The sequence below is a fragment of the Scyliorhinus torazame genome, chromosome 1 (genome assembly GCF_047496885.1).
Source record: "Scyliorhinus torazame isolate Kashiwa2021f chromosome 1, sScyTor2.1, whole genome shotgun sequence".
Taxonomy (NCBI): Eukaryota; Metazoa; Chordata; class Chondrichthyes; order Carcharhiniformes; family Scyliorhinidae; genus Scyliorhinus; species Scyliorhinus torazame.
This window is the reverse complement of record NC_092707.1, coordinates 300,658,517-300,684,788: the sequence shown is the minus strand read 5'-3', so window position 1 is coordinate 300,684,788 and position 26,272 is coordinate 300,658,517. Positions and strand designations below refer to the sequence as shown.

The 26,272-nt window shown below is 48.9% G+C and overlaps 1 protein-coding gene across 3 annotated transcripts in view; it reads right to left on the bottom strand.

Moving 5' to 3' along the window:
* LOC140423001 (uncharacterized) overlaps positions 1-26,272 on the bottom strand; it is a 280,598-nt gene that overhangs the window by 132,648 nt on the left and 121,678 nt on the right. For all 3 annotated transcript variants that reach the window (XM_072507743.1, XM_072507744.1, XM_072507745.1), the window contains one exon: positions 11,292-11,387. In XM_072507743.1, coding sequence (XP_072363844.1) covers positions 11,292-11,387 — 96 coding nt within the window. The remainder of the gene's footprint in view (positions 1-11,291; positions 11,388-26,272) is intronic.

Below are 26,272 nucleotides of genomic sequence, written 5' to 3'. Positions count from 1 at the left end.
TCACCCAATGCTGGTGTTATGTAGTTACGTTACCTTCTGTTGCCCGATTATGTATTTTCTTTTCTTCCCATGTATTTAATGATCTGTTGAGCTGCTCGCAGAAAAACACTTTTCACTGTACCTCGGTACACGTGACAATAAACAAATCCAATCCAATCCAATCCTTCGAGGCAGATGGGCGGCTCTACCACTTCTTAAAGGTTCCCTGCCGTGTCACTAATGGGGTCTCAGTCTTCCAGCGCGAGATGGACCGAATGGTTGACCGGTACGGTTTACGGGCAACATTCCCGTATCTCGATAATGTCACCATCTGCGGCCACGACCAGCAGAACCACGACACCAACCTCCGAAAATTCCTCCAGACCGCAAAGATCCTTAACCTTACATATAACAAGGATAAATGCGTGTTTAGCACCGACCGCCTAGCCATCCTCGGCTACGTAGTGCGAAATGGAGTTATAGGCCCCGACCCTGTACGCATGCGCCCCCTCATGGAGTTCCCCCTCCCTCACTGCTCCAAGGCCCTGAAACGCTGCCTCGGGTTTTTCTCTTACTATGCCCAGTGGGTCCCCAACTATGCGGACAAGGCCCGTCCCCTGATCCAATCCACAGTTTTTCCCCTGTTCATAGAGGCCCGCCAGGCCTTCAGCCGCATCAAAGCAGACATTGCAAAGGCCACGATGCGCGCCATCGACGAGTCCCTCCCCTTCCAGGTCGAGAGCGACGCGTCTGACGTACCTCTGGCGGCCACCCTCACCCGCGGGCAGGCCCGTGGCCTTCTTCTCACGTACCCTCCACGCTTCCAAAATCCGCCACTCCTCAGTCGAAAAGGAGGCCCAGGCCATAGTAGAAGCTGTGCGACATTGGAGGCATTACCTGACCCTCATCAAGGCCCTCCATAGCATCTTTGCACTGTTCGGGTTCCCCGCTTACATACATAGTGATAGGGGGTCCTCCTCACTGACCAACGGTCGGTTACTTTCATGTTCGATAATGCACAGCGGGGCAAGATAAAAAACAATAAGATCTTGCGGTGGAGGATCGAACTCTCCACCTACAACTACGAGATCTTGTATCGTCCCGGGAAGCTAAACGAACCTCCTGATGCCCTGTCCCGCGGCACATGTGCCACCGCACAAGTAGACCGCCTCCGAGCCCTCCACGGGGACCTCTGCCACCCGGGGGTCACTTGCTTTTTCCACTTTATCAAGACCTGCAACCTGCCCTACTCCATCGGGGAGGTCAGGACAGCCACCAGGGGACTGCCAAATCTGCGCGGAGTTCAAACCGCACTTCTACCGGCCAGAGAAAGCGCACCTGATAACGGCTTCCCGTCCCTTTGAACACCTCTGCATGGACTTCAAAGGCCCCCTCCCCTCCACCGACCGCAACTCGTACTTCCTGAACGTGATTGACGAGTACTCCCGGTTCCCATTCGCCATCCCATGCCCCGACATGACCGCAACCACCGTCATCAAGGCCCTCCATAGCATCTTTGCACTGTTCGGGTTCCCCGCTTACATACATAGTGATAGGGAGTCCTCCTTTATGAGCGACGAACTGCGTCAATTCCTGCTCAGCAAGGGCATCGTCTCGAGCAGGACGACCAGTTACAACCCCCGGGGTAACGGACAGGTAGAGAGGGAGAACGGAACGGTCTGGAAGACCTACTGGCCCTACGGTCCCGGAATCTCCCAGTCTCCCGCTGGCAGGAAGTCCTCCCGGATGCCCTCCACTCCATCCGGTCACTGCTTTGTACCACGACCAACCAAACACCTCACGAACGTCTCCTTGTCTTCCCCAGGAAGTCCTCCTCTGGGATCTCGCTCCCGACCTGGCTGGCAGCTCCCGGACCCATCCTGCTCCGAAAACACGTGCGGGCGCACAAGTCGGACCCGTTGGTCGAGAGGGTCCATTTTCTCCACGCTAACCCCCAGTATGCCTACGTGGCGTACCCCGACGGCCGACAAGATACGGTCTCCCTACGAGACCTGGCACCCGCCAGATCCCCACGCACACCCCAGCCACCAGTCCCACCCTCCCTCCCACCGGTGCACCTTGCAGGAGGATCAGTCCTTCCACCGGCCCCGTCTAGGCCCCCCACACACCAACGCACCCCACAGACGCTCCCTTCCCAAGTCAACCGTTTTCCCCAGCAGTGCCGTCCAGGGGTGTTGAAGTTGCCACAGAGATCGAGGCCACGCTCCCGGAGACACAGACGCCCAAGCCTCCACCGGCGTCACCACCAAAGCTTCAACGATCACAGAGGACGACCAGGGCCCCCAATCGACTGATTGCTTCATTTTAAAGTGTATATAATTAATTGTGAATCTGTAAATAGTTACAAAACGCTGTACGGAGGTATTACGGTACCTCAATAACTATAATTTCTACCATGTTACCATGTTGTAATATCAAGCCACCACCCCCGCCGGACTCTTTTTTAACAGGGGGTGAATGTGGTAGTCTGTGTAGGGGTATTACGGTACCTGGTAATGTTGGAACACCATTGGTAGATATTGTATGTTTCCTATTGGTCAAGCTGTATGGTAGCTCCGCCCTGAAAGGCGGGGTATAAAAGCCTGTGCCGCCCCAGCAGCCTTTTTTCTGTACCTGAGCTGCTGGGGGAAACATCTAGCTTTTTAAAGCATTCAGTTGGACTACAACCTCGCTTTAGTGGTCATTGATCGTGTATCAATGAACTATTACAGAAAGTTCATCCCTGGACCCACGACCATGTTAACCCCCCCTACACCACCTCTTGAATTAGAAACAGGAATGGGTGTGGAGAAAGCAACAGGAAGAAGCATTCACTCAGGTGAAAAAAACAATTGACTTTCTCTGGCTTATTGGCACATTCTGATCCCTCCAAACAACTAATCGTCACGTGTTTGCAACTTTGCAGATGGTACCCAGTGGATCTCAGGCAGACAGGGCCAGTGTCTTATCAAGTTGAGGCACAAGGTCGCATCATGAAAAAGCACCTCGCTCACATAATGCCCAGAAGGGCAGACATTTTTAATTTATTGTTTTAAAAATAAATCTAGAGTACCCAATTCATTTTTTCCAATTAAGGGGCAATTTAGCGTGGCCAGTCCACCTACTCTGCACATCTTTGGGTTGTGGGGATGAAACCCACGCAAACACGGGGAGAATGTGCAAACTCCACATGGACAGTGACCCAGGGCCGAGATCGAACCTGGGACCTTGGCGCCGTGAGGCAGCAGTGCTAATCACTGCACCACCGTGCTGCCCAGCACAAGAGCAGACTTGCGAAAAATTCCTTGGGAGAAGAAAATTACAGTCGAACCAAATCCATTGCCAGTAGAAGCTTCAGCATTACCCCAAGTGGGTAAAATGCCAAAATGACAGAGGTCGCAGAAACGGATGCTGGAATGGAGACCCGGGCATCGGAAGCCTCCAGCAGGAAGGAAGCAGTACAGTAGCCTCAGACATTGCATCCACCACTGCGTTCCGAATGGAAGTGGCATTCGCCGACCAGCTGTACACCACTTGATCGAGCACTGTGAGTGCAGGAAGCACAGCCACGGGTGAAGAGAGTCTGGCGCCTCCTTCTCCGCAGTCGGCAGAAGAGTCTTCAGATTTTGTGGGGGGGATGTTATAACCCGCACGAGACCTATGGGGTTGGAGCTATCAGTCTCCCCATGAGTCTCGCCGAATACGAACTCTCTTGCTAAGGGAGCGGGGATCCGAGGGCATTCATGTCTGAGATCTGTATTAAGTTGGCCAGCTACGGAACAAATCCAGCTGGAATCTGATGTTTATCGTACATATAATTGCTTTGCAATAAACCAAGCTTTCCTTTGACCAACTCAGTTCAGACACGGTTGTGGCCTATTAAATAGCCCTTTCTCTGGCTGGATCATCCGGTCCTGCCGAAGGCCACCCCCTGTGACAGATACCACGATGGCAGGATAGGTCAGCCATGCGAACCGCCATAGACATCAGCTGGATTCGAAGATCTCGCCGGTGGCTAATGGCAAGCAGTTTCCGCCACCGGAAAATACGCCATGGAGGGGGGCCGAAAACTCCCACTCTATGAGGTGGATTCTCCGTTTGGGAGACTACGGGGAGGGTTCTGAGGCTATATCTGGAGGAAGTGTACAGTTTTACAATGAAAACGTCGGCACGATGCTCCGCCTGGTGGGAGGCTAGCAGCCGCGCCTTCTAAAGCCCTCAGCTTTACCTGCAGATACGGATGGAGAATTGCCGTGTCTGTGGCTGTGCATGTGCATGGCGGCGACCTGCAGCGGCCACGCCGTACAACATGGCGCTGGCCACACATGGACCCGGCCTGCTAGATAGTGCCCCCTGTAACGACCCTCACATCAGCCAAAAATCAAGGCTGGCACCGGGTGCCCAGCGGAATGCCATGCTCAGGTGCCTCGACAGTGGCATGAATGTGTTCCACACCGCACGCCAGCGTGGGCATGCAAATTGTACAATAAAGACCGTTGCCATCATTATTGGGCTCGCCCCGACATTCTCCCAGCCTCCCGTGGTGCTCCACCTCTGCTAGGCGGAATTACCAACGGTGTGGTTCATTTGTGGTATTTAAAATCGGGAAACAGGCACTGTAGCTGCTGGATAAAAGAGAGAAGGATCGGCGTGTTCCCAAAAGTGCAGCGTTGGGGCTGCCCGCCCTGTCGCTGGCAGGGGGGCGTGGAAGTTGTGGGGGGGAGGGGGGTTAGTGGGGGATGATTAGGGGATGGGCCATGGTGGGGGGGGAGCGGGGGTAGCCCTCCGGGACCGGAGTGTCCAGGCATCGACTACCATTGCCACAGCCTGGAAAGTAGCCATCCGGCTGCGCAGCCTACTGATCGACCACCATGCCCATGGTTGCACGGAGCGTCACCACCCACTCCCCCACTCTGAAATCTAGGTCTGGGCCACAGTGCAGCTGGGTGGATCTGGTTGGGCATGGGGTAACCGCTCTGCTAACATGTCCGCTTTTCACCCGCTGCTGACAATGGTATTCGGCATCCAACCAGGAGTGGTTGCCATCTGCCAGGCTGCCCCAGCCCTGCAGACACCATGAGGCTGCACGAGCAGGAGCTGCTTGGTTAGTGCCCAGCAACAGCGGAGCCCGCCTCAGAGGAACAAGAGTCAGACGGTGAGGATGGAGAGCCAGCCACCCAACAGGCTGAGGAGGAGGTGGGAAGGCGTTGCCGCATCAGGCCCCGTTTGTATCGGCAGCGTCTGACATTCGAGGGCCTGTCACACCAGCCTTGTCGGAGAAGAATCCAGTTAACCAGGGAGACCGTACAGCATATCTGCCGTATCATGGCGCACCTGGAACCACGAGGGGAGGGAGAAGAACACCCACTCCCAGTGGTCGTCAAGGTGACGGTCCCGCTGAACCTGGAATGGAGTTCTCCTAATGGCAGGTTAATGGTTGGCCAGTCTTCCTGCTGGCTGGTGGTGTGAATGCCATTCACATTCATTTGCATCTCATAAATGTTCATTAAAATAGCTGCCCGTCAGCACCTCATCAGATCTTCCAATCTTGTGTCATTCATGCCAGCAGGAAACAGTAACATGCACAAGGCGGTCCTCGGTTTGCCAGAAATTTCAAGGTGTGTGCAGCAAAGCCTTTCTCCCATAGTGTTGCACTGCTCCTGATGCGCTTACACCACCCTGCAAGGGCAGACCAGTTCATGCTGGTCTTTATGGACAGCACTGTTAGACCCATGGGCCCTCTTGTATCACTGTCTCAGTTCAGTACTGCACTGGAGTAAGAGAGTCCAGGGGTCTCTTTTCCCCTGGTGCTGCACTCCAATGTCTTTGTGGACAACACTAGGACAGCACGGTGGTGTAGTGGTTAGCACTGCTGCCTCATAGCGCCGAAGTCCCAGGTTCGATTCCCGCTCTGGGTCATTGTCCGTGTGGAGTTAGCCCATTCTTCCCGTGTTTGCGTTGGTTTTACCCCCACAACCCAAAGATGGGCAGGGTAGGTGGATTGGCCACTCTAAATTGCCCTTTAATTGGAAAAAATTAATTGGGTACTTTAAATTTATATTTTAAAAAATGTGGACAACACTGTGCTGGGGGACTCATGCAGCCACCGCTACATTGGTCCAAAGTGTGGCCTAGGTTGCGAGGAGGTTGGGGGGTTGTTGACACCCTGCACAGTCTGGTGAAGGCAGATGGGCTGAAGAGAATGATATGATTGTGCTGGGCTGGTATTTTAATATTGCGCAAGGACCTTTGAATCCTCCAGCAGCCGGCGGCTGGACAAATCAAATGTTGGCCCGCCAGGTGACTTGAAGGGAAACGCGCTTTGTGTAATAATAATAATCTTTATTACTGTCACAAGTAGGCTGACATTAATACTGCAATGAAATTACTGTGAAAATCCCCGAGTCGCCACACTCCGGTGCCTGTTCAGGTACACACTGAGGGAGAATACAGAATGACCAATCCACCTAACCTGCACATCTTTGGACTGTGGGAGGAAACCGGAGCACCCGGAGGAACCCTACGCAGACACGGGGAGAATGTGCAGACTCCGCACAGACAGTGACCCAGCGAGAAATCGAATCTGGAACGCTGGAGCTGTGAAGTAACAGTGCTAACAGTGTAATAGTGTAAAATTAGTGAATTGATAGCTTTTTTTTTACATCCTCCAATTCTTTATTCTCACTGATTTGATTTTGGCTGTTAATTTATTATCATGCATTTTGCACTGCTACACAGTGTCAAGGTCGACAATGTTGTTCCATAAAATGGATTAGAATTCAGATTTCTATAGGTGTTTTTGGTGCCATTCACCCCGTGTAGTTTTTCCTCGGTTTCCTGTGTTTGTTTTCTCTTCATTTCTTTTTGCTGCTCTGAGTCCTTTGTCCTCATGTCTTGGAAAACTTTCAATTTCCTACCCCCCTCTCCCAGCCCTCTTGCCAAGAGGAGCGAGAATTTTACTAGAATTTGGCAAAGTGTTAGGCTGTCACGGAAAACAGCGGTGGCACTAAGTACATTGAAATGAATTCAGATTTATTAAAACAATGTTCATGCCCTTTAGGGCGTGAATCTCGCAACATTACCAGCAAGGGGCAGGGTAAATCTGGAAACGTGGGGTGGGATTCTCTGAGCCCCCGTGCCGCAATCGAGCCTGGCGTGGGGGCGGAGAATGGGGCGTTGGACCCACGACGCCTTCACGCGATTCTCTGGCGCCGGTCGGGAGCCGTTGAAAGAGGCCCCTGCAGCGATTCTCCGCGGTCGACCGGCCGAGTTCCCGTCGGCGTGGTTCTCATATGGTTCCACCCAGCTCAGGTCGCGGCTGCAGTGGCCATCCTGGTAGGAGGCAGGGGGATCAGTCACCAGGCATGGGGCCTCCGTGACGGCCTGGCCCGCGATTGGGGGCCACCGATCGGTGGGCACGTGCAATCTGGGGGGGCCTACTTCTTCTTCGCCGGCCCGCTGTGTGGGTCCGCCATGTCGCGGGGGCCGGCACCGCAGGCAGCCACCGCGCACTTGCACGGACCCGCATCCGGAAGTGCAGCACCCCGTATCGGCAGCAGGAGCTGCGCGGCGCACGCCAGGGCCCTGCAAGCCCCTTAAAAATGGAGAATGACCCCGGACCTTTTGGAAAATGTCTGGAGTGATTCGCGCCAGTTTTCTGGCGGCGTGGGGACATAGCCCCGTTATTGGAGAATCCGTCAGCCGTGGTCTCTCCGCCAAGAATCGCGTTTCCTGATTCTCGTGAGAACTCCCACCCTCACCGCCAATTCCATCCGAAGAATTTGTGTGTTATTTGTGTACCTAGAGACAAGATTGCGCTGCACTGCGCTGACATGGGATTTTATGTTGCTCATTGTGATGTTGTTTTCTTTTTCCGTTATTTATTTTTTCCTGCCTGATGTTTAATGAACCAGCAATTAATTTTGAATGGGCAATAAAATTTGAACTGAGTTGAATTGAATTAAATTTTGGTTTACATTTTTTTGATATATACACAGCACGCAGAAAATTTAAAATAAACTACCAGAAAGAAAAAGGAAGCAATACATTAGTAACTAAATCAAATGTTTGTGTTGTTCTGAAAGCAACAGCAGTGTTGCCATGATTTTATTGCTATAACTGTAGTTTCTGCCAGTCAACTTATTAACTCGCACTGAAAAGTACATCTGCTTCCTGAAAATACTATCACATTGCTTTGCATGCCCTCTTGTTGAAATGCAAATTTTCAGTCCAGACTTTGGGCTGCTCCTTAATCTTCTTGGAAAACATAAGAATCCAGCACCAAGAAGGCCATTTTTCTCCCAACAACTGAATCCTTTCGACAGCAGAAATATTCTGCTGCTGGTCAAGATGCTGCAAGGGAGTCAAAGTATCTTGACCTTGCCCTGTGAGAAATTGTTTCAGTAGGTTCAGACATTGGTCTGAAAATACATCACCAATATAATAAACAACCCCAGCCCCTTCAGTGAGGGAAACATGTTTCTCTCAGAGTTTGCTGCAGGAAGCATGAGACACAATTTAGGTTAGGAAATCCTAACCTAAATCCACATAGAGGTAATAACTTTGAGAAAAAATAAATAGGAAGGCTGAGGGACTTTTTAAAAAATTGGGTGGTTAGGCTTAGCCTATTGTAAACATCAAAGCTAAAAGTGAATCTTCATGATCTTTTCTTCCTCCTCAGATCACTTTCCTGTCTCTCCCCACCGCCCCCCGCCCCCTTCCCTCCACCCCCATTCTTCCCAACATCTGTTGGCTGTTTTTTAAGTGATTGGTGTCAAACTTGCCTCCCCACAGCCCATAAAATTACAGTGAATCATCATGAGAAGGTGGCAGTATTTTTTGATAAGTCTTCTGTTTCCCCCCCACTGAGTATCTGACAATGGTAGCTTGTTTGAAGGTGAGATATTCACTTTCGGAAAGTGCCCAATGATTTGGGACATCTTGAACGAGCCAAGCTCTGATTCTGTTAACCACGTGCTCTTAAGTTATACTCCACCTGCTTTTGATGTACTTCTTTTTAAAAAAGTAATTGCTCCCAACAGCAAACAGATGCTTGTGACCAAACACAATTTTTTTTTTTCTTAAAATAAATTTAGAGTACCCAATTATTTTTTTTCCAATTGAGGGGCAATTTAGCATGGCCAATCCACCTAACCTGCACATCTTTGGGTTGTGGGGGCGCAACCCACGCAAACACGGGGAGAACGTGCAAACTCCACACGGACAGTGACCCAAAGCCGGGATCGAACCCAGGACCTCAGCACTGTAGGCAGCAGTGCTAACCACTGCATCACCGTGTCACCTGTGACCAAATACAATGATAGGCCAATTAAGTCCATCGATCGGAGGTGGAATTTTACCAGTTGACCTGCTGGAACCCCATGGCATCAGGAACATGCCGGCTGACTACAGCTGACCAGTGGCAGATTAGGAAGGCCAGTGCTTCAGGATCTCTTTGAGGCCCCTCCCACAACCACTGTACACAGCCTCAGCTACAACCAGAGGCCACCATGTGGAGGGTTACAATAGTGGGCAGAGACCTTTGGCCATTTTTAATTTCAAATATTTCAAAAGTGTTAAGCGGATGCCTCAAACTGGAAGCACTCTCTCTCCCTCAACTGCAATAGCAGGCTGCAGCTCCTTCAGTGCTGGAGGGAGGGACTCCTATTGGCCCTCCAACTACAAAAGCATGCCCACTGTCCTTAGTTGGGCAACATTCGGGCCTTTTGGAGACTAATTGGCTAACCCAGCAAAAATCACTTTGGTGTGGGGTCAGAATCTACATTTGATCCAGATATCAATGTCCCAACCCTGACTGGAAAATCTTGCCCCAAATCTCTGTCCTGTTGATCCAGAATAGACAGAAGTAGCTCAGTCATTGGCAAGTAGATGTCTGTCAAGGCCTGTCGATATGGGGTGAGATATTCTGGCTGATGATGATGGAGGGATCTTCCAGTCCCGCCGATGGCATACCCCCACTGCGGGTTTCCTGGTGGTGTGGGCGGATTCAATGGGAAATCCCATTCACAGCAGTGGGAGCAGAAGGTCCCGCCAACAGCCAATGGCGGGCCACCTTCTGCCGGCGGCCAATGGCGGGCCACCTTCCATCGCCGAGAAACACACTACGAGGAGGCCAGAGAATCTTGCCCATGGTCCAGGGCTGCAGGCATAGTGCAATCGAGCAAACCTGATGCAAATGCAATACTACTCTGTCAGGTGGCTATTTAAAATATTCTAGCATTAATGAAACTATTGCACAAAATACTTTCTGCCATTTGATACAGAAGAGCATGCTGGAATTACAAGGCAGAAAGAAACAGGCAAAGCTCCTGAATTTTGTTCCCCCCCCCCCCCCATGCACAAGTTGAATACCTGGGCCGGAATCCCTTTCCCGCTGGCAGCACATCCTCCCACCCACGGGTTTCCCAGTGGTGTTTGGTGACTTCAATGGGAAATCCCATTGACAAGCAGGGGGAAGAGAGAATTCCGCTGCCAGCGAATGGCGGCACCGAGAAACACATGGCTGGGGGACCGGAGAATCCAGTCCCTGCTCTCCTAACAATAGGAATAATGAATTGGGACCTGTAGCTGAAAAATAGTTATTGCAAACTCCTTCTTTGCTGTTACTATCTGTTCCATATTGCAAAAGCATTCAAAAAAAATGGCTGGCTCGAATTTTTCAGCAAATGAGTGCTGAGCTTGCCCTCTATAAATCTTCACTGCACATTTATTGGGAAACTTATAGATGCTAACTTTTCAGCTGTCAGTGCCAAAGACTATAACTGGCCAGTGAGTAATGCCTCTTGCAGTTCTGCTGACCGCCAAGTTACACTCTATGTTTACCGACTCTCCAATATAACCGTGCTCCTGTAGGACTGAGTTGACTTTGACAGTAGCGTGTGAAAAAATATTTTCAAATAACTTCATCAATCCCAGAATGCCTATGTAGTTCTATGCTTCCACTGACAGTGTGAAATGGTGTTTTTTTCATCTTCCTACCGATTATTCTTTTGTTCGTCTTTGGGTTTTGCAAATGTATTACCTCAGCTGAGAATCCAATGTGTTAACGGTCTTTATATCTTGACTGCAGAGAGGAATGCCTAATGCTGGATTTCCCCCATGACAATGAGCATCCATCTCCCTCCTGTGAGTTGTAAAAAAACAGCTATGCTTCCAGCACCTACTCACTTTAGGTGACAACAATTAATTAGCTGGAGAGGAAAAGAAGTATTAAATCTAACACTGGGCGGTGTGTCTGCTGTTGAAAAACACTGCTAAATAGGGAGCACTGGGCAAGTGGGTTTGGCACCTACCTTGGGAAACATTTGCTCAGTTTCTTCCTGCACTTTCCTTTGTTTGCTCACGGGATGGTTTATGTGTTGGAAGGTCGGTAATCCTGGAAGGCCACCCTGTAAGGACATGAATGAACAAAAACTGTAGTGAAATGGTAGCTGAAAAAGAACTGACGGCTGTAATCACTTTGAGAGGCTGCTCTGTTATAATTCAGAGATGCTCATATTTTGCACTTTGATGAAAGTTTTGTAACTTTATTAAAACAGAAGCTTTTAAAGATCAAAATAATACCAGTGTACTGTTTTATAAAAGTACTTAAGGAGAAAAATCAAATCTCCATCCAAATAATAGTTTGATAAACCAGATATTACTTTGATCTATTTCAATAACTTCAGTTTTGATAACATTGCAAAGCTTTAGCGGGCACTATAGGTAAAGAAGGCACTGCCTGCTGTGACACTTGGCCACATAAGCCAAGAGGTCATTGACTCAATTCTTGGTCTGTGCTGAGTTAACCAGCAGCAACTGATTTGTAATATCAGCCTAGCATTCTTGAACTAGTAGGGTGTGAACTCAGCCACTGTTCCCAATCCTGAGTAATATCCAGTGACCTTTGCTGAAAAGAGTGTTTGTTAGATGTTAGTGGATACCACGCCATGAAGAATATTGGATAAGAGAAGGTTGAGAAAGTCCATGCAGACATGGCCCTCAAGAGGCAGACACTTTTAAAATGTAAGCTGGAGTCTCAAGGTTAAAGAGAAACAAGCACTTGGTTTGGGTGGAATTCTTGCAGCTTTTGTTTTGCATACAAAGGATGGGCAGAATTCCCCCATCGGGACGAAGTCCCATGGACAGGGAGTATTTCCTGTTACAGAGGCCGAAAGGAAACCATGCTGTATTTTCCATCCCTGGCGTCATTATTTATGCATCTGGAAGTTTTGCACCATTTTCTGTGGCAGGGCGGGTTTGATGGCGCATGTACCAGTGTCATATCTGGGTGCCATATAGGAAAAAGGTGTCTAACATCGCTGGCCCACCATTGAAAATAGAAGATGGCCTTCTGAAGAAAGGACATGGATCTCCAGGAACACACTGATACTGGAAGATCAAAGTCTTCAAAGACACTGAAGCTGGAAGATCCACTTGATAGATGCCCCCCCCCCCCCCCTCCCTGCCTAACACTGTGGGGCTTCAGGGTCAAGGGTCACTGGCAGCCTCCATTAGGAACTCCGGAGGCAGCCCTAGGCCTCCTTCAGGTAATTCCGTTATCTGCACATCCAGATGTATTCTGGACCAGTGTGTTTTCCAGTTAGTGTCGCAGAGAATTGGGCGCGAGGGAAAGATTCCAGCCAGGCCTGCACCTGCATCCCATTAGTCGGATGCAAATCGGTTTCACGCCAGCCTTCAGCGGAATTCCCAATCCATCATGATGGGCAGTATTGGACATTCCCAGGCTGCATTTTGTGGCCCCAACATGGAGGGGATGGGGCTTAAAAATATAGTGAGCCTTTCAAAAGTCCATTGACATTGGTGGGAGTGGAAAATCCCGATAGCTTTAATTTGACGCCCGCTAGATTCTCCACCCCTCCGCCCCCCCCACCAACCCGATTATTTTACAAATTATTATTTTACTCCTGGCATGTGGAGTTCTGCCCCTGGAATGGTAGAAGGGGAATTTGGCACATGTTCCCTCGCTGCCCGCCACAAGGTTTTGTCTATTTTCCTTTAACATTAAACCCGACTGTACTGTTTGACTTTCTGCGTGAAGTTGTCTAAAAGTGAAGATAATCTTTTCAATATTGCATACTTCTCAATCACATTAAGTATGGAAAAACACAGGTAAGCCACTCATTATAGTTTTTTTAATAAACATTTTATTGAGGTATTTCTTTGACATTGTAACAGCAACAAAATCAACAATGTACATAATAAGGAAAATATTAACATAGTGCAAATACCACCTCCCTCCCCACAGGTCCCACCATTACTTACCCCCCTAATCTACGCTAGCCTAAGCCCCTCCCCCCTTTCTGCTGATGATTAATTCTCTGCGAAGAAGTCGATGAAAGTTTGCCACCTCCGGGCGAACCCTAACAGAGACCCTCTCATGGCGAACTTAATTTTCTCCAGGCAGAGGAAGCTGGCTCTGTCAGATAGCCAGGTCTTTGATTTCAGAAGCTTCGAGTCCCTCCATGCTAGTAATGTCCGCCTCCGGGCTACCAGGGAAGCAAAGGGCAGAACATCTACCTCTTTCTCCTCCTGGATTCCCGGATCCTGCGCCATCCCGAAAATCGCCACCTCTGGACTCATTGCCACCCTTGTATTTAATACCTTGGACATAGCATCGACAAACCCCTGCCAAAATCCCCTCAGTTTTGGGCATGCCCAGGTCATGTGGACATGGTTGGCTGCCCCCCCCCCCCGCACACTTCGCACACCTGTCCTCCACCCCAAAGAATCTGCTCATCCGGGCCACTGTCATGTGAGTCCGGTGAACGGCCTTAAATTGGATCAGGCTGAGCCTGGCTCATGTTGCGGTCGTGTTGACCCTACTCAACACGTTCGCCCAAAGGCCCTCCTCTATCTCTCCCCCCAGCTCCTCCTCCCACTTTTGCTTCAGCTCCTCGGTCTGCGTCTCCTCCGATCCCATAAGCTCTCTATATATGTCCGAGACGCTCCCCTCTCCTATCCATTCTCTAGAAACCACCCTATCCTGAATCCCCCTTAGCGGCAGGAGTGGGAAGGTTGGTACTGCCTCCGCAGAAAGTCCCGCACCTGCAGATATCGAAGTTCATTTCCCCCCGCCAATGCAAACTTCTCCAGCGCCCTCATATTCGGAAAGCTCCCCTCCATAAACAACTCAATCCCCGCTCTCCGCCAAATTCGGAACCCCCTGTCCATCCTCCCCGGTGCAAACCGGTGATTATCACAGATTGGGGCCCAGACCGATGCTCCCACTGCTCCCACATGTCTCCTCCACTGCCCCCAGACTCTCAGGGCCGCCACCACCACTGGACTGGTGGAGTATCGCGCCGGCGGGAACGGCAGAGGCGCTGTTACCAACGCCCCCAGACTTATGCCTACTAGCCCCCCATCCAGCTTCGGGAAAATCAGCCCCTCCAGGAAGTGCCTCATCCCCTCCGGCCCCGCAGGGGGTTCCAACCTACACAACCTGCTATAAAAGTCCCGAAAGGCCTTGCTCACCCCTGCCGAGTCCCCTACTAAGTTCCCATCCCTGTTAATAACTTTCCCTATTTCTCTAGCTGCCTCCCTCTTTCTAAGCTGCTGTGCAAGTATCCTGCTGGCCTTCTCACCGTGCTCGTAAACCACCCCCTCGCCTTTCTGAGCTGCTCCACTGCCCTCCCTGTGGTTAACAAACCAAATTCCGCCTTTGGCCTCCGGCGTTCCCTTAAAAGCCCTGCCTCTGGAGCCTCCGCATACCTCCTATCAACTCGTAAAATCTCCTTTACCAGTCGGTCCATCTCTGCCCTGTCCGTCCTGTCCCTGTGGGCCCTGATCAAGATCAGCTCTCCTCTCACCACTGCCTTCAGCGCTTCCCAGACCACCGCTGCTGAGACATCCCCCGTATCATTTACCTGCAGGTAATTCAGCATGCACTTCCTCTCGCACACCGCTTTGTCCGCCAATAGCCCTATATCCAGCCTCCATTGCGGGCGCTGCTTACTATCCATACTAACCTGCAGGTCCACCCAGTGCAGAGCATGGTCCGTGATCGTGATTGCCGAATACCCCGTGTCCATCACCTCAGCCAGTAGGGCCCTACCCAAAACAAAGAAATAGATCCGGGAGTACACCTTATGTACGTGGGAGTAAAAAGAAAATTCCTTCGCCCTCGGCTACCTAAATCTCCATAGATCCGCCCCCGCCCCCCATCTGCTCCATGAACCCTTTCAGCTCCTTTGCCATTGCTGGCACCCTGCCCGTTCTCGAGCATGACCGGTCCAGGCCGGGATCAATAACTGTATTAAAATCCCCTCCCATGATCAGCTTGTGTGAGTCCAGGTCCGGAATCTTCCCCAGCACCCTCTTTATAAAATCCCCGTCATCCCAATTTGGCGCATATACATTAACCAGCACTTACCTTCAACCCCTGCAGCTTGCCACTAACCATGATATATCGAACTCCCACATCCGAGACTATTCTTCCCACCTCAAATGTCACCCACTTGTTAACCAGGATCGCAACCCCTCTAGTCTTTGTGTCCAGCCCTGAGTGGAAGACCCGACTGACCCAGCCTTTCCTCAACCTGACCTGGTCCACTACTCTAAGGTGCATCTCCTGCAACATTAACACGATCGCCTTCAGTCCCCTCAGGTGCGCAAACACACGTTCCCTCTTTACCGGCCCATTTAGCCCCCGAACATTCCAGGTGATCAGCCTAGTTGGGGCCGCCGATCAGCCATCCCCTTGCTTGGGCCAGCCTCCAGCCCCTGCGCCGCACCTCCTCCGTCCCACCCCACGGCGGTCCTCACCCCCAACCTCCTCAGTGTCCCTCCACCGAAGTCCCTCCCTTGTCAGCAGAACGCATCCCCCCTCCCCCCCCCAGCAACACTACTCTAAAACCTAACCCACCTAGTAAACTAAACGTATGCAACCCCCCCCCCCCCCCCGCCCCTCACTGTGCTTCCGTGAGCTAGCTCACCCAGCTAGCTTGGTGGCCTGTGCCCCCGGCGCCATGAAGTCTCCCACCTATTATTCCCTCGCTCCCCTCCCCCCGCTCATACAAACAAACTCCCTCATCTAACAATCCCCAAACAAACACCCAACAGCAAGAAAACACAAAAATAAAAGCACCCCCCACCGAAACTCAAACAGGCACGTCTCCATCCCACAAAAGTGCACATCAATAAAAACTAAAGGGACATTGCCAGCATCCACTGAGAAAAAGAACCCCAAAACAAAAAATCGACTTTCCCCCCCTCTTTTTCTTAAACGGAACCCCAAAAACAGACACGAAACAATAATAGAAGGCATAGTCAATTTAAAAACAGGAAAACAAAACACAAAAAACCAAGGGGGAAAAACAGAACAAAGGGGCCCAATATAGGCCAACAAGTTGTCTCAATGTTCGAGAGTTCTCAAACCCCCACCAGTCCTTTTCTTTTAGCAAAGTCCAGCGCCTCATCGGGCGACTCAAAATAGTGATGCTGGTCCTCATGCGTGACCCAAAGACGCGCCAGATACAGCAGACCAAACTTCACCTGCTTCTTGAAGGAAATAGACTTGACTTGGTTAAAGCCTTCCCTCTTCCTCACCAGCCACTCATTATAGTTAAACTCACAGAAACTGTAAACAATATCATTAGCACGGTAATTTATGCGGGCACTTATGAATCAAAGCTCTCCTCCCTCACACTGAGTGGCCACATCGTAGAACCAGCAGCCTATAAACATTCAGAGTCCAAAGTTCCCTGGGAGACCCAGAGGACAGGGCTGGAGCAAAACCCACCCGCTGCCTACACTCTGGACCCCAACCCTGCGATTGCTCACCTCAGAGGGTGTGAGGAAAGATGAGCCAGATTTCAAATTTGCTGCTCTGCCAGTAAGCATAAGAAGATAAGATCTAGCAGCAGAGGAAGACTACAGCCCATCGAACCTGCAACATCGATCCTGTTCAATCCTGTCATGGCTAGTCTTGGGCTTCAACTCCATTTCCATTCCCCATATCCCTTGATTCCCTTAGTGATCAAAAATCCGCCTATCTCAGCCTTAAGTATATCCACTGATGATGAATCCACAATCCTCTGGGGCGGAGAATTCCAAAGATTCCCAACTCTTCCACTGAGGACATTTTTCCTCATCTCAGTCCAAAATGACTCTGTCCTTATCCTGAGACCGTGTCCCTTGCTCTAGGTCCCCAGTCAGGGGAAACAATCTCTCAGTATCTACTCTGGTCAAGCCCCTTCATAATCTTTAACAATTCAATGAGATTCATCTCTCAGTCCTCTAAACTCCAGAGAATATCAACCCAATTTACTCAATCTCTCATCGAGGGACAAGCCTCTCATCCCAGGAACCAATCTAGTGTACCTTCACTGCACTGCTGTCAATGCAGATATATGCTTCCTTAAATATGGAGACCAAACTTGCATACAGTATTTTAGGTGTGGTCTCAACACAGTCCTATACAATTGTTGCAAGACTTATTTATTCTGCATTCCAATCCCCTTGAAATAAAAGCCAACGTGCCATTTGCTTTCTTAATTGCTTGCTGGACCTGCAAACATACAACATATGAATTAGGAGCAGGAGTAGGGCACTTGGTCCTTGAGCCTACACCGCCGCCATTCAATAAGAACATAACTGATCTGATTTCTCCACATTCCCCACTACCCTCATAAAATTTCATCTCCTTACTTATCAAGAATCTATCTAGCTTTGTCCTAAAAATATCCAAAGGCTCTTCTTCTACTTTTGAGGAAGAGATTTTCAGAGACTCACGACCCTCTGTGAGAAAAACCTATCTCCTCACCTTCATCTTAAATGGGCGACCCCATATTTTTAAACAATGACCCTCGTCATTCTGACAAGAGTAAGCATCCTCTTCACATCCACCCTGTCAAGATCCCTCAGGATCTTATATGTTTCAATCAAATCACCTCCTAATCTTCTAAACACCAGTGGATACAATCCTAGCCTGTCCAGTTTTCCCTCATAAGACAACCTGTCCATTCCTGGAATTAGTGTAGTAAACCTTCTCTGAACTGCTTCCAATGCATTTACATCATTCCTTAAATAAGGAAACAAATACTGTACACAATACTCCTGATGTGGTCCCACCAATGCCCTATACAACTGAAGCATAACCTCCCTACATTTGTATTCAATTCCTCTCGCAAGAAATTATAACATTCTATTTGTCTTCTTAATTACTTGCTGAACTTGCATACTAACCTTTTGTGATTCACACACTAGGACACCCAGATCCCTCTGCATCTCGGAACTCCCTGCTAAAGTTTTGAGTTGCTTGTGAAGTTATACTCAAGTCTCTCTGAAAATCAATATTTACATGTTTCATGCCTTTTTAAATATATTCTGTTTTTTTATTCTTATGACCAAAGGGAATGACTTCACACTTTCCTACATTACACTCCATCTGCCACCTTGTTGTCGACTCTCTTAACCTGTCCATATCTCTTTGCAGATTCTTTGTGTCCTCCTCTCAGCTTAAATTCTCACTTAGCTTTGCATCAACAAACTTAGAGTCATTAATGTAGACTGTAAATAGTTGACACTTCAGCACCAATCCCTGTGGTACACAATTAGTTACAGTGGCAATCGATCATCCAACGATCGACTGCCTTCAAAAAAGTAACATTTGAAGACATGCTCCCTCTTTTGGCAGAATTTATTATTGTTAAAAAGGGGGCTAAAGATTTTCTAGAACTGAGGGGCGAATTCCTTGCCTCCCCAGCCAGCCATGTGCTTCTCAGCAGTGCTGGCAATGGGATTCTAAATTCCCTCCGCTGGCCAATGGGATTTTCCATTTTCGCCACCTGACGCTGCCGGGAAACAGGGTGGGGGTGTGCTACTGGCGGAACGGGGAAAATTGCCAGCGGAGAATTCACCCCTGGGTTTCACCTCAACTCTGCTCTATCTCCACCCCGCACCACCCCACACCTATCCTCTGACTTTCAAGGACGTTACTGTCCACCACCAGACCCAGTGCTCAATGTCATACATGAGAAGTGATGTGGAGATGCCGGCGTTGGACTGGGGTGAGCACAGTAAGAAGTCTTACAACACCAGGTTAAAGTCCAACAGGATTGTTTCGAATCACTAGCTTTCGGAGCGCAGCTCCTTCCTCAGGTGAATGAAGAGGTGGGTTCCAGAAACACATATAGAGACAAAGTCAATGATGCAACACGACACTTTGAATGCGAGTCTTTGCAGGTAATTAAGTCTTTACAGGTCCAGATGGAGCAACTGGGGAGAGAGATAACCCCAGGTTAAAGAGGTGTGCATTATCTCAAGCCAGGACAGTTGGTAGGATTTTGCAAGCCTAAGCTGGGGGCAGTCGGAGAACATTTCAGCAGTCAAGGGCATTCAGCCTCTGATCTTCGGGTAAGCGTTCTCCAAGGCGGCCTTCAGGATGCGCGACAACGCAGAATCGCTGAGCAGAAACTGACAGCCAAGTTCCGCATGCATGAGTACGGCCTCAACCGGGACCTTGGATTCATGTCGCATTACATTCACCCCCACCATCTGGCCTGGGCTTGCGAAATCCTACCGACTGTCCTGGCTTGAGACAATTCACACCTCTTTAATCTGGGGTTATCCCTCTCTCCAGTCACTCTGTCTGGACCTGTAAAGGCTTAATTACCTGCAAAGGCTCACACTCAAAGTATCGTGTTGCATCATTGACTTTGTCGATATATGTGTTTCTGGATCCCACCTCTTCATTCACCTGAGGAAGGAGCTGCACTCCGAAAGGTAGTGATTCGAAACACTCCTGTTGGACTTTAACCTGGTGTTGTCAGGCTTCTTACTATACATGAGAAGTAGCAGAGGAGCTGTGGGTTGATTATGTGGTCCGCCACAGCAAGCCTGAGTTTATTAAAATACACTTCCTATACACATCAGCCCAGATGCTGATGGAAGAGATGGCAAATGTCTGCATGGGGACGGGCTGGCTGCAGGAACCTTGGCTGCAGATCGAAGAGACTATGCCTTTTCATTTTCATTCTCACCAATCAGCAAAATACCGGGCGAGATTCTCCGGTCCTCCAGCCAGGTGTTTCTTGGCGGCACGCCGTTCGCTAGCGATGGGTTCTCCCGCCGCTTGTCAATGGGATTTCCCATTGTAATCACCCCACACCGCCAGGAAATCTGTGGGCGGGAGTGCATGCCGACGGGAAAAGTGAATCGCACAACCGGAGAATTCCGACCCCCATATTTGACGCACCAATTTTACCGCAAGTCATTTATCGCAAGCAAGGCCCACAAAGCAGTTATTTAATTTAATACAAATTTCAGATGTATGGAAACCATGTCAAATTAAAACAGTTAAAAAAGTACTGTAATCATTGCAAAAAATGGACCAAGTCTGTTCCTCTTTAAGAGCTCTGTCACGAATGAATTCAATGAAAAATATGCTGTACATTGCTGTAAAATCTTTGGATCTTTTGAATATTCACCTTGAATGCAGTTGCAAATTCACAGCAAACACATTTAAACTCCAGCTCCTTCCATTCTAGTTTTCTCATACACTGTTAAAACTAGGTTTGTATTCTTGTGTTATCTGCACCACGGAGTTGTGAGTAAACGCTGCCCATTGCCTTGTACTTAGGATCTCATTCAGCAGACATTTTTGCACCCAGCAGCCAAAGTGTGCCAGCACTGGAGTGAGCAGTGTTATCGGGTGTTAGCTGCACAGCTCAAAGACTCTTCTGAGAAGTATCACATCATTAGCACACTCCTTAGAACTTTAAAATCCAACTCTTAGCTCAACTCCAAACCAGATTGAACTGAAAAAAGGATCAGTTGCGATTTAGTCAGCTAAATGCAACAAAACAGCATTTTCTGTCTCATCTCTCTGGTTTGTAGTGACAAAGACACCCCAATAAGATTGTTGCTTATACTTCATGGAAGAAAGTGAATTAATTCATCTGTTCCAAAATGACGAAGTCCACACATCTAAGGGAGTTTACTGTAACACTGTCCAAATTGGAAAGAAAACAGCAAACAGCTATAGTCATGTTTTGGGCTCTGTTTCTGACTCAATTCCAAAATGGCTACCATGGAGTCATAGGCGCAAATTCGCCACAGGTTTCTCCGATCCCGCTGCAGTGAATGGAGTTTTGGCTGAGCGCCAAGTTCTCCATTATCGCTTGCAGCGATGGCAGGGTGAACTCGGATCGGAGAATCCTGGCCATAGAGTTTTTATGGCCCTTTGGTCCATCATGTCCACGCCAGCCATCAGGCACCTATCTACTACAATCCCATCTTCCAGCACTTGGTCCGTAGCATTGTATGTTATGGCATTTCAAATGCTCATCGAAAAACTGCTTAAACGTTGTGAGGGTTCCCGCCTCTACCAACCTTTCAGGCAGTGAGTTCGAAATTCCAAACACACTCTGGGTGAAAAGGTTTCTCCTATAAATCTCCTTAATTTATTTACCTTAATTCTATGCCCTCTGGTTATTGACCCCTCAAATAAAGGGAAAAGTTTCATCTCATCTATGCCACTTATAATTTTAGACACCTCAATCAGGTCCCCCCTCAGCCTTTCCCTGCTCCAAGGAAAACAACCCCCGCCTAAGTAGTCTCTCTTCATAGCTGAAATGATCCAGCCCATCCTGGTGATTCTCCTCCGCATCCTTTCTAGTGCAATCACGTATAGTGTGCTGATAGAACTGCACACAGTACTCAGTAGCTGTGGCCTAACCAGCGTTTTATACAGTTCAATCATAACCTCCCTGCTCTTAGATTCTATGCCTCAGCTAATAAAGGCAGTATTCCATATGTCTTCTTAACCATCTTATCTAGCTGTCCTGTGTCCTATTATGCATGTCCTCCCATTCATAATGTACTCTTTTGCTTTTTTAACGTCCCAACATGCATCACTTCACACTTTTCAGGGTTAAATTCCATTTGCCACTGTTCTGCATGTCTGTACGGCTTGTCTATTGTTATGGGCCAGGATTTAGAGAACCCCAAAGTGTAGCATGGAATTCACCTGACCCACAACTTTTAATAGATTGTGGTATGGGGAGCACATGGCCCACTCTACAGGTGTGGTACAGCAGAAATGGAAAAGTATTTTTTAATGCAAAACAATATTTATTCTATGAACTCAAGTTAACCTTTTTAAAACATACAGTGAACCTCTTAGCAACCATCAATTCAAATACAACCCCCAAAAACTACAACACTAAGTAATCCTTTAAGCTTTCCTTTAAACATCCATACAACTTTAAAAAAAAGAACTTTAACAGAAGCACACCAGGTTAAAGTCACTATGAAAATGAAAAAATGAAAATCTCTTATTGTCACAAGTAGGCTTCAATTAAATTACTGTGAAAAGCCCCTAGTCGCCACATTCCGGCACCTGTTCGGGGAGGCTGGTACGGGAATTGAACCGTGCTGATAGCCTGCTTGGTCTGCGATAAAAGCCAGCAATTTAGCCCTGTGTGCTAATCCAGCACGACTGAAAACATTTATAATTCTGAATTCACCGAATGATCAAGAGATAGTCTTTTGATGGCAGAGAGATCAACAGTACACCTGCTCTGTCTGGCTTCAGCTCCAACACTGAAAACGAAACTAAAACACACCCTGCAGCCTGCTCAAAAGTAAAAAGCTGACAGACAGCCCAGCTCCATCCACTCTCTGACATCACTGCAATAGTAAACACCCATTTCTTAAAGGTACTCTCACTACAGATATTTATATACACTCCCATTTATAAACACCCATTTCTTAAAGGTACTCTCACATGACACTATCTCACCCTGTAATCTAAAGCTTTCCTCCTATCTATTTACCAGACCACCAATTTTTGTGTCATTTGCGAACTTACTGGTCATACTGCCTACATAGATACATATATATGATTGGGATATGCACAAGAGAGCGTATTGATTTACTATTAGGCAAATTAACATGACAATGGCTTCAAGTAGGATTTTAATCTTTTCATTTTTCCTACAAGTCGAGTGACTTACTCATTGATATCTCACCTGGGTCCTGCTATTTTAACCTGCTCTGGGCAGGTGCCAGGGGTTTGAAGTTGTTGTGATCCTTCCTTATCTACGCTGATTAGGGTGTGATGACATTGTTGGAGCCTGTCTCTCTGGTTGGACTGGAGAAGCCACTGTTTCTTTTCTGCCAGATGAAGAGTGTGAGGTAGATCTGGGATGATTTAAATGCAGTTTGCTTTTTAAAAAAATCTTTTCTTGTGAGGCCAGGGGAGTAAATTGTGTTACTGCAGACCCCATGCCCCAGAACTCCTGTTCCTCCTGGTCCACAATGAGTGGTAAATGAGCCATTTAGATCAGGGAGACCGCAGCTTCTGACTCAGATCAGTTGCTGGGAATCCCACCTCTCGGCTCTCCCTATCACTTTGTGTTAAATTTAAGATTCAGCACTGATTATGTCATGAGGCTGCAGCTTTGGTATGTTCATTAGCATACACATACCCCAACCACCTCCCTCCCCACCCTATCTTTTGCCAAAACTTTGTTTGTGGGCTGGATTCTGCACTTTAGTAGAATGTGCTTCCCAATCCTGTTTCTGGGAAATCCTGAGGCAATGCAAGGTGCTACATAAATGCAACTCTTTCTTGTTACCTCCCTCCTGGTTTTGCACAGCACTCTCTGAAAACAAAGGTTCCTTATATAACTTAATTGTTGTGTGCAGTCTTTTCCATGCATGATCAGAAACACCATTTCTTGCAGAACTAGGCCTGTATGATGCCTTACAGACTGCTGTGTGGCCTCACACATGTGCAGCATTGCAGGAACATTAATAGCCAGGCTCTACAATTGGCAGAGTTATGCGACACAATACACTCCCCTAGGCCACACACCTCTCTATGATTCACAATTATGTAGTTCCCCACCAACAGCCTAGCTGGACTGAATTCTCCTGCTCCTTACTGCTGTCTACTGACAGCATAGTTCCATTTAGATGAGATAGACTGTTTTCCATTATTCACTCATTTTCTGCTGCGGGTGCTGAGTCATATGTTCATCTGTAGTTCCTTCCACAGTGCTGACTGCACTCTGGTACTATGCACCCCAAGTAATCATTCCTCATTTGCGACTACCAGCAAGTTTCTAAATCAAGGAGGGCATCATAGACAAGCTACAAGCCTTCATCCAACATCCATAAGCATGTAGGGCGGAATTTAGCAGGCCTGTCAGCCGCAGGCGCAATTCACGTCATGGTTGCAAAATGTCGCAAAAAGGCATGAAATTGATTTTCATCAATGTGAATGCATTATAATGTACTTAGCAAGGTTAAAGTCGAATCTTCAGACCTCATTGAATCTTTCCACCCTATGGGTATGATGTCACACGGGCGCGTGTTACTGCTAGTTTTTAAAAACGGGAACGAGGCACTATGACCTCAAAGAGGGAGGGGGGGAGTGACACCCCCCTCTCCACTTTGGACCAAGGTGTACAAGGGGACAGAACCCGCTGCCCAGCTCCAAGGGTGGGGATTTCAAGGGGTTGGGAAGGGGAGGGGCAGCTCAAAATGGGGGATGTGGCTGCTGCCTGCGTAGTTTAAACATTGTTTAGAGTACTGTGCACTCCTGCATGTGTTGTTAGTAAACTTCAATGAATGCTGAGTAGTGGCCTGGGGGTAAGGTGGCTGTGGGTCTCATGAGGTGGGAGTGGTGGTGGGGTGGTGAAGGTATGATAATACTGAAGGGGTCGGGCCGAAGGGGCTGGGTGGATGAGAGCCCGGAAGAAAAGGCAGCACGGCACTCCAAGCTGCAGGGGGCGGGGGGGGGGGGTATGGTGGAGGCTCACTGGAAGCAATCTCGGGATGATGCAGCCCGAGTAAGAAGGTGACTATTAGCTTTGCCGATCCCTGATGCAGAAAGTAATTGTGCCCTCTGACGTTCTTGAGACTCATGCCTGTCAAACTAATTGCCCCCATGCATTAACAATGTCAGCTGTCCAAATTCTCAATGTCAAGAGAAGGTGAGATAACTCATGGTTCAAGGATAAACGCTTGGGTGCACGGGATCGAGAGGGACCCCCACCCTCGCCTCCCTGAGACCATGCTAACCCTGCCCGGACTACAGAAGGAGAATCGCAGTAAACTTCAGTCATCAGGGTTTTGGGCCTGGGGGGGGTCCTTGTACCTGTTGATCAAATAACACAGGAGGGTGATGACGACTCGCAGTGAAGAAAGCTTTGTGACCCACTTCAGCTATTGCTTATGCCTGACTCCTGTCTGTCTGTTGCCAGCATGCTGACTCCGAAGCTCATGTGGAAGTGAGGTTCGGCCCTAGATCTCTCTGTCACATATCGCCAGAGGGGGAATTAGGGGTGATGGTCTAGGGCTCACTTATTAAAGCCCAAGTCCTTGCCGGATTTAAGCGATTTTCACTTTGAGTGGGCCTAATTGTTTGCCTGAGTTTGAGGGCCTGTGAGAAGAGCTGTGTCCAGATGGGGTGAAGCACTATTCCACGGAGAGGAGGGTTAACAAGAATGAGACCTCAAGGTTGTGAAGAACAAGGATTTTTAATGTGGTAACATGTGCATTTGAGACATTTGATAAAGACCTCTAGATACCTGTGCCTAATCCACTCTGTGCTCCTACAATTTCTTAGCCTTGCAAATCCGCCAACCACGTCCAGGTGTATTCCCAGGATGCACATCTGAAGTGGAGGTGGCCTGATACCTTCCACACCCTGTTGCATGAGATACCCTTGGTGGACCTTCACTGGAGGGCTAGGACCTGGTGGTCCCCAACTTACTCTCAGATGGCACTGGTGGTGCAGCACCACCCTGTTCAGCTCATTGTTCCTGAGCTGCGCCAGTATCTGGAAGGGGGGATTCAGAAATGTTGGTCACTCCCCGGCTGTCTTGTGTGGAAGGATGTACTCCAGAGGTTCCTCCTGCCTCTGGGTGCTTGTGAGCCCCTGGGTTACTCCATGGGATGGAGGGGGTGCTGGAGTGAGCTCCAGGAGGCTGCCATTGTCTGCACCATGGTGTTGAACCCTTCAACCATGGTCCTCAGGGACTGAGCCACGCTCTGCAGTTCTCCCATCATGGATCTGAAGTCTTGCCCTAGGCTTTCCACTGTGTATGCCACCCTTGCAGTGTTGACCTGGGTGCCACGCATCACTGCGGCAGGATGCTTTGGAACTCCTCCATTGGGCCTTGCAGGCACAGAAATGTTGCTGACAACCCCTCCTGGGATTGGGATTCCTGGCTCTGTCTTTGCATCTCAAGCAGCTGAGTGACGGGTCCATAGGCACTGCACCCGTCAGAGGCACAGCTGAGTCCTAGGATTCGACTGG